The 13,245-nt window shown below is 32.9% G+C and overlaps 1 protein-coding gene across 1 annotated transcript; it reads left to right on the top strand.

Moving 5' to 3' along the window:
• Nucleotides 1-2,990: 2,990 nt before the first annotated feature.
• On the top strand, nt 2,991-13,038 carry LOC133203346 (probable serine/threonine-protein kinase DDB_G0277165). The gene is made up of 8 exons (XM_061339143.1): nt 2,991-3,203; nt 6,435-6,637; nt 7,169-7,258; nt 9,080-9,135; nt 9,506-9,632; nt 10,373-10,497; nt 11,072-12,403; nt 12,636-13,038. Exons 1-8 carry the CDS (start codon nt 2,991-2,993, stop codon nt 12,992-12,994), a joined length of 2,505 nt encoding a protein of 834 aa, XP_061195127.1. The 3' UTR covers nt 12,995-13,038.
• The last annotated feature ends 207 nt before the right edge of the window (nt 13,039-13,245 follow it).

Raw genomic sequence — 13,245 nt, forward strand, 5'->3', positions numbered from 1 at the left:
TATTTAAAAAAAATACTGTTGCCAACATTTTTCTATTTCAAAAGATTTTTTTCTTTTTGCATAAAAAGATGTTACCATATGGAGTATCTATCAGATGGTACTATCAAATTGACATTAATAGTTTAACTAAAATAGATATTGGCTTATCGGAATTTCCTCTATTTTTCTTAAATTTTTGGGAATATTGATGTAGTTGCTTCGTATTTTTAAATTTTTCTTATTTTCACATATTATGAAGTAGTCCTATAAAGATACAAAATAATACAAAAACAAAAAGATTTGTCCGTTTCCTAGAGAGAAAAAAAAACTTCTGATTTTTTGTTTAAATCTACATGTACATGTACTTGGATTAGAAGCTTTCGAAAGCTTTCAAGACTGTAGTTCGTTTAGAAAATCATATTTCATTTGATATACATGTACTTTAAGATTTTTGTCTATAATTATTAATTTTAGTTACATAAGAAAGTTCCTTTAAGTCTTTGATTGTTTGAAAATTTTAAGTAAATTCATTGCTCTGTATAGTTATTTAAGGAAATATTTTCATACACCGCCGATCACTGCGCCGTTCCGCCAAAATTAACATGGTTCCTGCTAGATTTCAAACTTACTTTACCATTTCTATATTAAGTTGTTGAATTATGAAGAGGAAAGAAAAATATGATATTTTAAATTCTTTCTATCTAAATACATATTGAAACATATAAGCAAATATATTCTGAGTATTTCATTTAGTCAGAAAGGAGACAAGTATCTTTATGTAGTTAGAGTGATCTGTCCTTAGATCTATGATGAAATAAATTCAAATCTACAGCATATTACATTATTTTTATCAATTCAAGAATTTTTTTTAAATTTCATAAGGCAAAGATAAATTATTTACATTATTTTCCTATTTAAATAAGTAAAATTGTCTTTGAACATTTTTCCTGAGGGCAAATGGCATATTCCCTGTGTTAGATAAAATAGATAATCTAATTATTTATAATAAGTGTTTATGATATGATTTTTCAATGACCAAGAAACATTTTTCTTTTGTTTAATAGAGGGTTCTCAATTTAAAAAAAAATCCTGAAAGGATGGGTCAATTTTTTTTTCAGATACATGACTCTTCTTACTATGTATTTGATGAGGGGTTCGTATCAGGTCATTTTTCGTTACTTTGCATAAAAACTTAGTAACTGTAGAAATCCCAAAGGTGAGGGGGTCAGACCCCCCCCCCTCCCCCGTCTTCTACATCCGTACATGACACCGTTCACTGATTTTCAAACTAATGTTCAAGCAACTATTAACTCGGTCTATATTTTCAAAACTGTCTCTTTTAAAGTAAAAGAAATCCAAGCGGTTGCGGATTCGGAACATCTAATTTTGATTAGGATGAGAAATCCACAATATTTGTTTATAAACAAGACTTAACCCAGATGCTTTCAAGTTGTTTTGCCCCTGCATGTCGGGGAAAATTTGACCCTAACATTGATTAAATGATGTTTGAGTCATGCTGCATCCCTGACCACAGCCAATATATCAAGAATATTAAGCATATTTAAAACTTTCATAAAGTGACGAATGGCATAAAAATTTTACTTCGAATCACTAACTTGCCCATTACATTGATACTTACCAATTAAAAAAGGTCAAGGTCATGACACACTTTCAGATAATGATCTCCAATAAAAACTATATTTCCCATAATGAAGATAATGATTGGACAACAGACTCCAATCCTTGTTACCTTCTCATAATGACTTGGTCCATGCAGGACCAAAAATAGCCAAAAAGAACAAAAACTATTGTGACGTCACAGCTGTGGGATATGAAAAAAATATCCAGTGAGTCATATTCATGGGATAACGGGGTTAATATGTGATAGCTTTCTGACTAGATTTTGATTTTAATGTTTTATTAAATTGTTTGAACTTGGCAAGCATTCTGAATTACAATTCACTTTTTTTTTTACTTTTGGGAGAGAGAGAGAGAGAGAGAGAGAGAGAGAGAGAGAGAGAGAGAGAGAGAGAGAGAGTACATTTTGGCGAAAACACTTGATCAAAAGTATTAATGAATTCAAAGCGTTTTGTTTGTACTGATAATAATGCAGAAATACAAGCGTGTTTTCATCTGAACACCATTATAATTACATGTAAGTGCACAAATATACAAATGAAGCGCTTTTTCCAATTATTCAACTATCAGTTATTTATTTTTTAAATCGTTTAATAGGCAATTATTAATTCGAAATACAGCGAAAAAAATCAACAAAGACCTTAGTGTTTTCAAAGTTAAGTTAAGCAGCGCGTTATTATAAAGAAACCGATAATTTTCCTCTGCAGGCTTTAATTAACTTGATGGCGGTCTGATGTCGGGCTTTTTTGCTCATTTCTTGAACGGAAACAACTTCCCCGGGAAACATAAAAGGAAAAGAAATGGAAAAAAGTCACAAATCATAAACATGGAGAGAAAGAAAGAAAATCAATATCTAGAAATACAATTAAAAGGTGGAAAATCTTGTAAAATAACAAACAAAACTATGAACTTTTGAGGACTGTTGAGCAGATTAAAACGAATCATGGACTGCTGGGACATAGATAGTGCCTGACGAATCCCTTTAAAAATCTGTCCTGACTGAGCGAGGCGGGGACCTTGATTTCAGCGGAGGTGCGACACTGTGTGTTTCCTCGCGATACGAAGCTTTAAGTCGCGAACAAAAGATTATTGATATATTACAAGATAACGGTCAGAGGAGCAACTATTTAGGCCTGTATGAACAATACCCGACAATTACGCGATGTCAAATCAAACTAAAATGACAACTGACGCACAAATCTCGCGAGAGGTTGTGTATAATGTTTGTGTGATCTTACCGGTTGGTGTCTGCTTTATTAAAATATGACGGGGAAATTTTAGACTTCATTAGAAAATATGGATGAAAAGTGTCGCGTCGTTTATTCAGAAAATAGAGGGTTATTTTCGCTGTTCAGATCAGTGTAACGTTTTTAATGGAGTCGGAGAAAACGGAGGAGGATAATGGTACGAAGGAAGCAAGCGGAGCGGAAGAAGATGCTGATGCGAAGACTTCCGGCGAACATCATTCCACACCGGAAACCACAGAGAAGAAAAAGAAGGTCGGAAATTACATCCTTGGAAAGACTCTAGGAGAAGGCTCTTTTGCTAAAGTACGCCAAGGCATCCATTTAATCGCCCATGAAAAGGTATATATGTAAAATTGAATTCAATTATCCTTTTAACAACAAAAATATTTTTTTTATACTATTGGGTTGAAATTTTCAAATATTTTCAGATCCGAAAGTCAAAGTTTCTCGTTTTATCCCCTCTCCCACTTCATAGAACAAAACTTAAAGGACTGTTTTTGGACCTGGTTCTAAAAGTACACTGTAAGTCTTCAAGACAAGGTGAAAAACAACGTTAATGGGTGATTCATTGTAATGAATTTCCAAATGATGACTTAATGTCCCCCATATGTTTACAACTAAAGCCAATATTTGAATTGTGTATGTAAAAAAAAAAAATGCGCTTGATCAGAATTAAAAGACCTACATTAGAATTTAAAAGTTGCTAACAAATCCACACCTTTAAAATTAGCTTTAGTTTCCCCCAAAATTTCTGACAAAATGCATGGACAGTTTTGAAACCAGAAAAAGTGCCACAATAATGGATGCAGTTTTAAATCAAATAGGTGCAACAGAATACCCCAGCTGCTAATACTGGTACATTTCTAGAGGATTTATTTATCGATATAGAGATTTACATATACTATAACACCCTGAATCTCTTATCTATCATGGTCAAGACACAAGCGTGTTTTTCGTAAAATAATCAGCTGTTATATTCATTTTTACTCATGTACACGAGACAATTTTTTCCTTACAGTCGTACAGTATATGCACAAGATTGAATCTCAACATTCACGTTTAATAACAATAATTAAAACCTTATACTGCTATAAAGAATGACAATTTAGTCTATATAATGCTTGGACATTTATTAAGTTAACTGCATGTAAATGACACTTGAAAGAGTCAATTCTTTGCTCATTTCTTTCTCTTTGTAGAGTTTTCTGTCGGTTAAGGTATTTCATTTAAGATTCACGCATTAAAATCCGTGCATTAAATAAACAGTTAAACAGCTGATTTCACGCAATGATAAATCACAAATTGTTACGTAAAGATGTTTCATATAAATTTTATCAAGGTTATAGAACCGCGATATTATCAACTACTGATGAATATCGATGTATAAATGTTTTCATTCAACGGCCATCCTGCACGATGTCGAGGGCAAGGCTAAATCCAAGTGCATTATAGGAATATTAGTTTAAAGTTCTAGATTATGTTTTTAAATTACCTTTATCAAGTAAGAAAGCTATAGTCTTGAGTGGACACTTGTTAGAAGATTCCAGTGGCACAAGTTTATCAGTCGTTTTATCAGTATTGGTGATTTAAGTTATGAGCAAATTGATCTTGCATTTTTCAATGTGTATAGCCAAAGTTTGTTGAGACAATTACGAGTTTTAAAAAAGAATCTTATCCTCGTGCTGTTTTGATCCTCGAGGATTAAAATCATGTCCACTTTTAAAATGTCTGACACGGAGAGCCGGTATAAATCAATACAAGTGAAGAACGCTAAACAGCATCTCACTGTGCGTGCACTTTTCATTATTTTTAATTTTATAAACAAGTTTGACATTGGCCCTTTCCATAACTTGGTTGTCGTTCATAAAATGTTAACCCCGTATTTTGAATACTCTAGAAGTTTGAATGAAAAAAAAATCTTTTTTTTTTTTGTTAGACAGGAAAATTGATTTCAGATACACATTTTAAATATGTTCTTATACTAAACTTTATCATCATTTACTTGTTCTTTTAACAGCACATACGTGAAAGGCAATCATTTTAAAGCTAAATTATAAATTTCAAAAGATTCTTTGGAAAATATTTGATAAGCGAAGGTTTAAAGAATTTTTTTCTTCTCCTTAGGCTTCTTGTATACCAAGGTTATCATTTCTGGTTAGGACGGTTTTGTTTTTTTATACATCTTGCATTGAGACTTGCACTAAATCTTAACCATGCTTCTGAATGAAATTCAAGCAAATAGAAAAGGAAAAGGACGCTTTCTTTGTCCAGGTGATGGAGCTAGTTTAGATATAACTCGAGAGTCGAGATACATAAAAGAAATTCAGCAGTTTTCTTGCATTTCTGATTTGGGAAATATTGCTGAATCAAGTCTCCGAAAACTGCGATTTGGAGGTTTAAATCTTTTAGGGGGGTCATAGTAGTCATGCGTCCAGGTCCCTGATGGCGTCTTCATGATAATGAAATGTAAAACAATTTGATGTATACAGCAAAGGCCATGATTAAAAAGATAGTGTTTAATACCACACAAAAGTTTAAATTGCATAATTTTTTATCTATCTAATTAATACCAACCGTAAAGCAATAGCGGGACCTATATTTTCAATTCAAAGCGTTTATGATGAACAGTGATGGATATTTTTCAGAACATATGCACAACAATAAATCTACTTTTAATTGCTTTATTTACATAGAGTTATAATGTTAGTTCAATTACTTCCGATTTTGTTTTTATATTTAAGTACAATTAATAAAAAAATAATTCTGATTCATCAAGAATCATGAACAAAAGTAGGGCAAATTTGGTTATTCGGAAGTACTCTTGATATTATATGAGTAAAAAAAAAGTAAAGCGTTTTTTTCTAGTTTGGATGTACAAAGCCACAAAAAGACTTGGAATAAAAATTTTCAACCAATGAACTATTCTTCCCTGTTTAGAATGAAGTTGGGGGTTTTCAAATCTTGAATCAATTATAATATTTTCTTTTCATACTCCAGCTTAGGTTTATTTGCCCATTTAACCCACAAATGAACAGGACCATTTATTAAGTCAGTATTAAAATGTTGACACAGAAGAACGTTTTCTGATTTTTGAGATAAAGAGATTTAAGTTAAATACATGAACATCGAGACAGATTGACATTTTAAATGGAGAAAATTCTTTTCACAGAATAGATAAAGAGAGTCTTGTCAGACATGTACATTTTTTCAAAAATGCAGCCCCCTCGCTTTCTCATACAATCTCAGTATTCTCTCCCTCCTTCTCTCTCTCTCAATATATCAATACTCTCTCTCTCTCTTACTCTTTCTATATACATGTTGAAGTAATCTCTCTCTCTCATTTTCTCTCTCTCTCTCTCTCTCTCTCTCTCTCTCTCTCTGAACAAAGTATGAAAATAAATTTGTCTGCCTCCTTGCTTAAAAATGGTTTGCCTAATCCTTACCGGGATAATCTATACATGTATCATTCCCTATACTATACCACATACTAATAAGTAAATATGCTCTATAGATAAGTTAACAGGAACTGTCCTGTAGACAAACCTGTCTCATATTATAATTGTTTTACAGGTTGCTGTAAAAGTTGTCTCCAAGAAGGCGTTATTGGTGCGAGACTTTGTTCGTAAGAACGTTAGACGTGAGGCCATTGTGTTACAGAAACTCTCACATCCAAACATTATCAGAATGTACGAAGTCATGGAAACGGAGAATTCTTATTATCTAGTCCTGGAGTACGCCGATTGTGGGGAATTCATCAAATATTTGTCTATAAAGTTAGTATAGAAAATGCGTTAATATTTATTTCTTGATCTCACTCGAGAGAAACTGATATTTCAAACTTACATATCATTCCTTCTTAGAACATGGTGAAAAAGTAAATTTATGCAAAATAGAAAGGTAGAAAGTGGAATATAAATTACTAATAATTTCACATCTCCTAGAAAAGTACTTCACTGTTCACCCAAAAGCACTCCATATTTAAACGAAACTTGTATTCATAAGAATGCACGTATATTCCATGTCATCTGCAAGGTGTTACATACACTTTATTTTATATATTTTCCTAACTTCATACAGCTGGAGCTTTGCTCATTTTTTATTTTTATGTTTTAATTGACTCCCCTTTTCTTCGCGATTTTCTACCAATTTTGTCAATATAATTCATTAAGTTTAAAAAGAATTATGCCCTAAACATTTTCTTACAATTGCAATCATGAATGCTTTGTTCAAGTAATGTAATATCTAACATAAGAATATGCAGATTAATTGTTTCTTGTTTAATGAAGAATTGATCAATATTTCAGAAAATGTCTACCTGAAAATGAATGCAAAAAGTACGCCCGTCAGATAGTTTCTGCCGTGGATCATATGCATGTGTCTAACATTGTTCACAGGTAAAAGCAGCTATACTCATTGTCTTGTTATAACCAATAAATATTGATAAAATACCAATAACGAAATAAAGTATAGTTCGCGGAATTTAATTTATTCTTGACATCATCCACACACAATAGACGAGTTTCACATTCGTAAGAGTTATCTCCCGATGTCGGCGTTACGCTCATTTTTCTGTAAATATTTCCAACCTTTAAACGCTATCGGAAAATTTTGTTCCGTTCCTGTATTGTCAAAGTATGGGGTAACATAAAAAAAAACAAACATAATAAACGTATTTATATATATAGATTTCATTTGTAATACATTACCCCATAAATTTGGTAATGGTATAGAGGGAAAACAGTGTCTTAGGCCGGTTGACCACAGATTAACCCCGCAAAGGGAAATAACTTTTGTAAATGTGGAAGTCGTCTATTATATAACTAAACAAGAGGCCCATGATCCACAACACTCACCTGAGTCACCATAACCAATTCAGCAGCAGATCCCCCCCCCCCCCTTATATATTCCTATGTAAAACTTACAGCACAAAGTGGGACTCCACCAAACAGACTTGAATCTTACACTACCTGAGAATACTTCCATATAAATATGACTAATCATGCTTTGCTGTCAGAAATGCTCTCTAGAGCCATCGGCTCAGATGAGCTATTAATTACATAAAAAAATATAATAAAACATATTTTGGCCGTAATTTGATGCTACAATTATTATAGTAGGTTCACTTTATATAGATTTATTCTATAAACTAATAAACACCGTAAATCTATTTCTCCTACAATAAAATAAAAACTGTAATGTATATAAGTTACAATAAAATAATCAATGTAATTTATATCTAATACATAGGAATAAACATTGTAATCAATATCTGTTACAATGAAATAAACATTTAATGTAATTTATATCTAATACATAGGAATAAACACTGTAATCAATATCTGTTACAATGAAATAAACGATGTAATCTTTTTCTCTTACGATGAAATATATGAAGATAACGAACAGTATTCAAGCTCAAAAGTCCATTAAACAATACAAAATAGGAGCAGAGCAAACACGGACCTCCAAAACATCAGAGTTGGGATCAGGTGCCATGGAGGAGTGAGCATCCCCTGCCGACCGATCACACCTGCCGTGTGCTCCTTGTCACGATCGGGAAATAACGATGGAAGAAAGCAAAAATACTGTACTTCTTTTTCTTATAATGAAAATAAAAACTATTGCAATCTCTTACAATGATGTGTATACTCTGTAATCTATATTTCTTACAATGAAATAAATAGGCCTATGACCAATATGGCTCCACACTAACGCCTAAACCTCTGACCCTGGAGCCATGATTTTTTAAAGTTTGGTAGAGGATTTAAATTGTAATCTGTATTTCCTAATACATGTACGATTTTGATATAAGCATTGTAATTTATTACCTCTTACATGTAATTGTAATCTATTTCTCTGAAAAAGAAATAAAACAAATCAATATATTTTCTTATAGGAAACAAGATTTTTTCAAAATTGTATTCTACACCCCTTACAATCTAATAGACATTGTAATCTAATCATACCAACCATGCAAGAAATGAACACTGAAATTTATCTCTCTCTCTCTCTCTCTGTAGTTCCACTAACAATGAAATAAACATAATCTTTTCCTTTTACAAAGAAATTTACATTGTAATTTATTTCCTATTACAATAAATCTATTTCCCTTACAATGGAATAAGAAAGGTAATTTATTTTTCCTACAAAGAAGTAAACTTTGTAATCGATATGTCTTGTAATAATTACTGTAATCAATTTCTGTAACAATACAGGGATTTGAAGCTAGAAAATTTTCTCCTTGACGCAAATCTGGATATTAAGATAATAGGTAAGTTTTCATAGTTAACTCCTGATTGCATGTATAGCATCAATGCACTAGTTATAATGTTGGCAAACTTCTTTGGTAACGTTTAGTTCACTATAGAAGTTTGCGTGAAAACTTAATTTCTATATTCATAAAAAACAGAACAGGTCTGCTATATTTCAGTTTTTGATCAACACGCAAAACCATTGCTAAGAATATAACATATAAAACAATTTTACTGAAAATTAGTAAGTTATAATGAATATGAATATTTGCATCTAAATGATACATGTACATGTACAATTATGACAAAATTTATTAACTACATATATCTATTGAATAAATATGTTAAAAGTTATAAGTACTTAATTTAATTTCACATTCAATGTTTCAGACTTTGGATTGAGTAATGTGTTTTACGGTGACACCTCCCTGTCCACTCAATGCGGTTCTCCCGCCTACGCCGCCCCGGAAATCCTCAATAACCAGAAATACGGACCCGCGGTGGACATATGGAGCGTGTAAGATAGCAAAAATACATGTACTTACTAAACTAATCAGCAAATAAACCTGAAAAATAGAGCTTAAACATACCCAGGAGATATGCTGGGAATTAACAGCAAGTGTTATGTTTATGTCAAACAATGATACTCGACTCTCATTTAAAGGCTCAGTACGTTTTCAAAATAGTCGAATTATTCAGTCTATCTGATGATAACGTAGGGCTCACGGCGGCAGTGTCCGGTCAACAGGAGATGCTTACTCCTCCTCGGCACCTGATCCTACCTCTAGATTTTCCGGGGGCCCGTTTTTGTGCCTTATTCACAAATTTGTATTGTTTGTAGATTTTGTCGAGATCGATCACTGTTTGTTATCTTCTCCTTTTTCAACAAAATAGAATGAAGATGCGGGGCATTCTATATTTTTCTTTTACTAAAGTTTCATTTATATGCCGCCAATATTTTCCCAACATAATGATGAAACTTTTCTATGAATTATTGTCCTTTTTTCTATAGCTCAAGTGCAGAGAAATTAAATTTGCATTGTTTACTCTTGAGATATGTTTAATACATATAACAAATATTTTGTTTTTTATTCTGGCGACGTAAAAACGGTTAAATTAAATAAACCAATAAAGATTTCGATTAAGCTATTATTCTTGTATATGACGTTTAATATTTAGTGGAGTTTGTCGGTTCACCATGCTTTTGAAGCTGTCATTTTTGTGTGTGACGCTTCTATCCTTTTTTTTCTTTTTTAGAGGAGTTTGTCTGTTTGCCATGCTTGTTGGTTCACTTCCGTTTATTCCTCAGCCCGCGAACAATATAGCACAGCTCAATTCCCTGATTCTGAAAGGATGCGTAATTCCTGAAACACTGAGCGAAGGTAATGCTTTGGAATGGTTTAAAATAAATATTATGAATTAACTATTTATAGCAGATGATAATCTAATTGTAGAGTTTAAATATGATAATGAAACCTTATTTAATTATCTTACGTTTGGTCGGTTAATTAACATTGAAAGAGAAATTTAAAAAAATGAATTTGTCTTAGAGTTAAGTTAAAAGTTATACTGGGCTTATATTGTCTGAAGGTAAACTGACTAAACTCTCTCAAATCAATTTTGCTTCAAGTACAATCCCTTTTACAGCGATTTATTGGTTTAGATCTTATTTGAAATTATGAAATAGTTTTAGAAAAAAAGTTGTTAATATCTCTGTAGCTAGAATTTTTAGGTGGTTTCTAACAAATTTGATAACACAGTCTTAGACTGGATTAGTAAAATATCAATACCAGAGGAAAGTTTGTTTTTATAAAAAACCAACCAGCATTTACAACACAAAGATTGAAGTTGTGAAAGGTATAGTAGGACAAATATTACATCTGTTGACAAATAATTTTATTTGATGATGATGGAATTGCGAACTAATAGTGATGTGATGATAATTTTCTTCTGTAGAATGCAGGGATCTATTACAGTCAATGTTAACATCCGATCCCAGGCGGAGAATCAAGATGGAGGAAATTTTGCGACATCAGTGGCTTGTAGGAGAAAATGAGGAGACCGTTTTTCGGCAGTCCGCCATTTCAAATCTTCTTCCGCTTGTGCCCCAGGGATCTGTGATTAATTATATGACAAAGATGTTTGATTTTAAAGAGAGTGAGGTAGTGAATGCTCTCGGTGAACGTAAAGTGAATTCTATTGCAGCAACTTACTATCTTCTTAAGAAAAGATTCGATTCTGGATTACATTTAGTGAGTTGTCCACAAAACATGAGGAATCATAGACGCGAATCTGCGTTTTCTGCATTCAGCATTGAATTAAACAACAGAAACACAAAATCGTGTCCAACAAAAGATCAGGGTGTCGAAAGTGTGGAATCAAAAAGGGTAAATACAACAGGTGAAATTAAACACAATAACTATAGGAGCTATCTACAATATCTGAAAGTTTCTAGGGAGAGAACAAATGCATTCTCGAAGAACATTTTCCTCCGACGGCAAAAGACAAGAAACTCACTCACGAGGTCGTATAACAAAGTAGAAAAGAACGATAACCCTGTTCCCGACCTTATTACGTCGGAATCCACAAAACCAGATTTTAGGCTCACCTACACTCCTATTCACGCAGACGCTTTGTTTGAGTGGGACAAGGAAGGGTTAATCCGTAAAGAGAATAGAAGAGTAAGACCCAAGCTTTCAGAATCCTTCTCAAAAGACAAACCAAAGATTCAGAACAATAAAAACTTACAAAGCTTACCAATGATGGTTACCGGTGACAAGAAACGTAGTCATATTAGTCATATTGGTCATTCTGTGTATTCTCCCCCTCCTCCTCCAAATACATCTCTAGGCATGGGGGATCTTTTAACACCCCCCAATACGCCACTTGGCCAACGAACTACCCTAGGAACAACCATTGATGAAGACTTAGAGAGTCGAGCAGACTTGGATATCCCTGTTGCCCCAAGAACTGCACTTTCATTTAATTCAAGGACTAATCACTCCTTGTTAAATTCGAAACAAATTTCGGAATTTGAAACTGTCAAATCTATCTCTGATGATGATAAACTAGAAAAGCCAGATCTTGCCCTGGTTTTAGCTGATCCATGCTCTCAAGAAATTTGGGGATCGTTTCACAAACATAAAGCTAAGTTAATAAAAAGTGGAGTAATTTCACTAAATCGATCAAAAACTGTGTACGCTAATCCGATCTCGTCACAGAAAATGTTGACACCAAGAGACCATAAAGCAATAGACGAAGTACAAAAAGCACAGATAGTTGGAAAAGGTATGTTTTTATCAATTACTGTTAACAAATTTGTTAACCCAAGATTTCTATTACTTTGTTAACTCAAGATTTCTATTACTTTTGACACCCCGTCATTTCATTTAAAGATATGCGCACATCTCCACATGATAAGGCAAGTAATATATACAGTCAGGGATCTGGAAATTTGTTTGATAAAGAACTGGATTTTGCTAGAACTTATCTGAATTTTCTTTGCAATTTCTTTTATCAGGGCGTCTTCTTCTTGAACGCAGTTCCACTCGAATAAGCGTTGGTTTCTCGGACTTCCAAAAACAAAATTCATACCTTCCTGAATATGCCAAACCAAACACTGCTATTGGTGGTACAAGGGAAGTATTCCCGGAAGTAATAGGCTCTGCAAAATCTCGAGCCCGATCCGATATTATAGACTTCGAAAGAAAAGGTGTTCCTAAGTTACCACAAATGACAATAGAGCCAATCAGACAAGACACAGAATCTGAGATAGATATTCCCGATATGCCGCCATCTCCAACTGCATACGAAAGACTGATTGTTGAAGATGAAACGCCAATGATGCGGATCAGAATCACAAGTTCATTAAAACATTAATTATATATTGTCCAAAAATTCAAATTATATGTGATTTGATTTCATATATTGTGTAATAAAATTCACATTCCACTTTCAAGCATAGCCAGTTTGAAAAAGTATTTGTAAATTATTTTAAACAAAGCAAATTTTCTCTGTTTTCTTTCGTACATTTATAATGAAGATGTAAACATTTTTTGGCAACAATAATGACAGAGAAATACAGAGATGTACATGTACATTGAACTGGTAAATCATGTTTATTTAGAAGG

This window comes from Saccostrea echinata, unplaced genomic scaffold, assembly GCF_033153115.1.
Source record: "Saccostrea echinata isolate AGI-Se365-2 ecotype Australia unplaced genomic scaffold, CSIRO_AGI_Sech_v1 ptg000050l, whole genome shotgun sequence".
NCBI lineage: Eukaryota > Metazoa > Mollusca > Bivalvia > Ostreida > Ostreidae > Saccostrea > Saccostrea echinata.

Bases quoted from the DNA above. Each gene is read 5' to 3' on its own strand.
- LOC133203346 (XM_061339143.1), top strand. From the start codon at position 2,991: ATGGAGTCGGAGAAAACGGAGGAGGATAATGGTACGAAGGAAGCAAGC. The intron at 9,136-9,505 runs GTAAGTTTTCAT...TCAATGTTTCAG, and splicing joins TCTGGATATTAAGATAATAG to ACTTTGGATTGAGTAATGTG. The intron at 12,404-12,635 runs GTATGTTTTTAT...TTCTTTTATCAG, and splicing joins AGCACAGATAGTTGGAAAAG to GGCGTCTTCTTCTTGAACGC.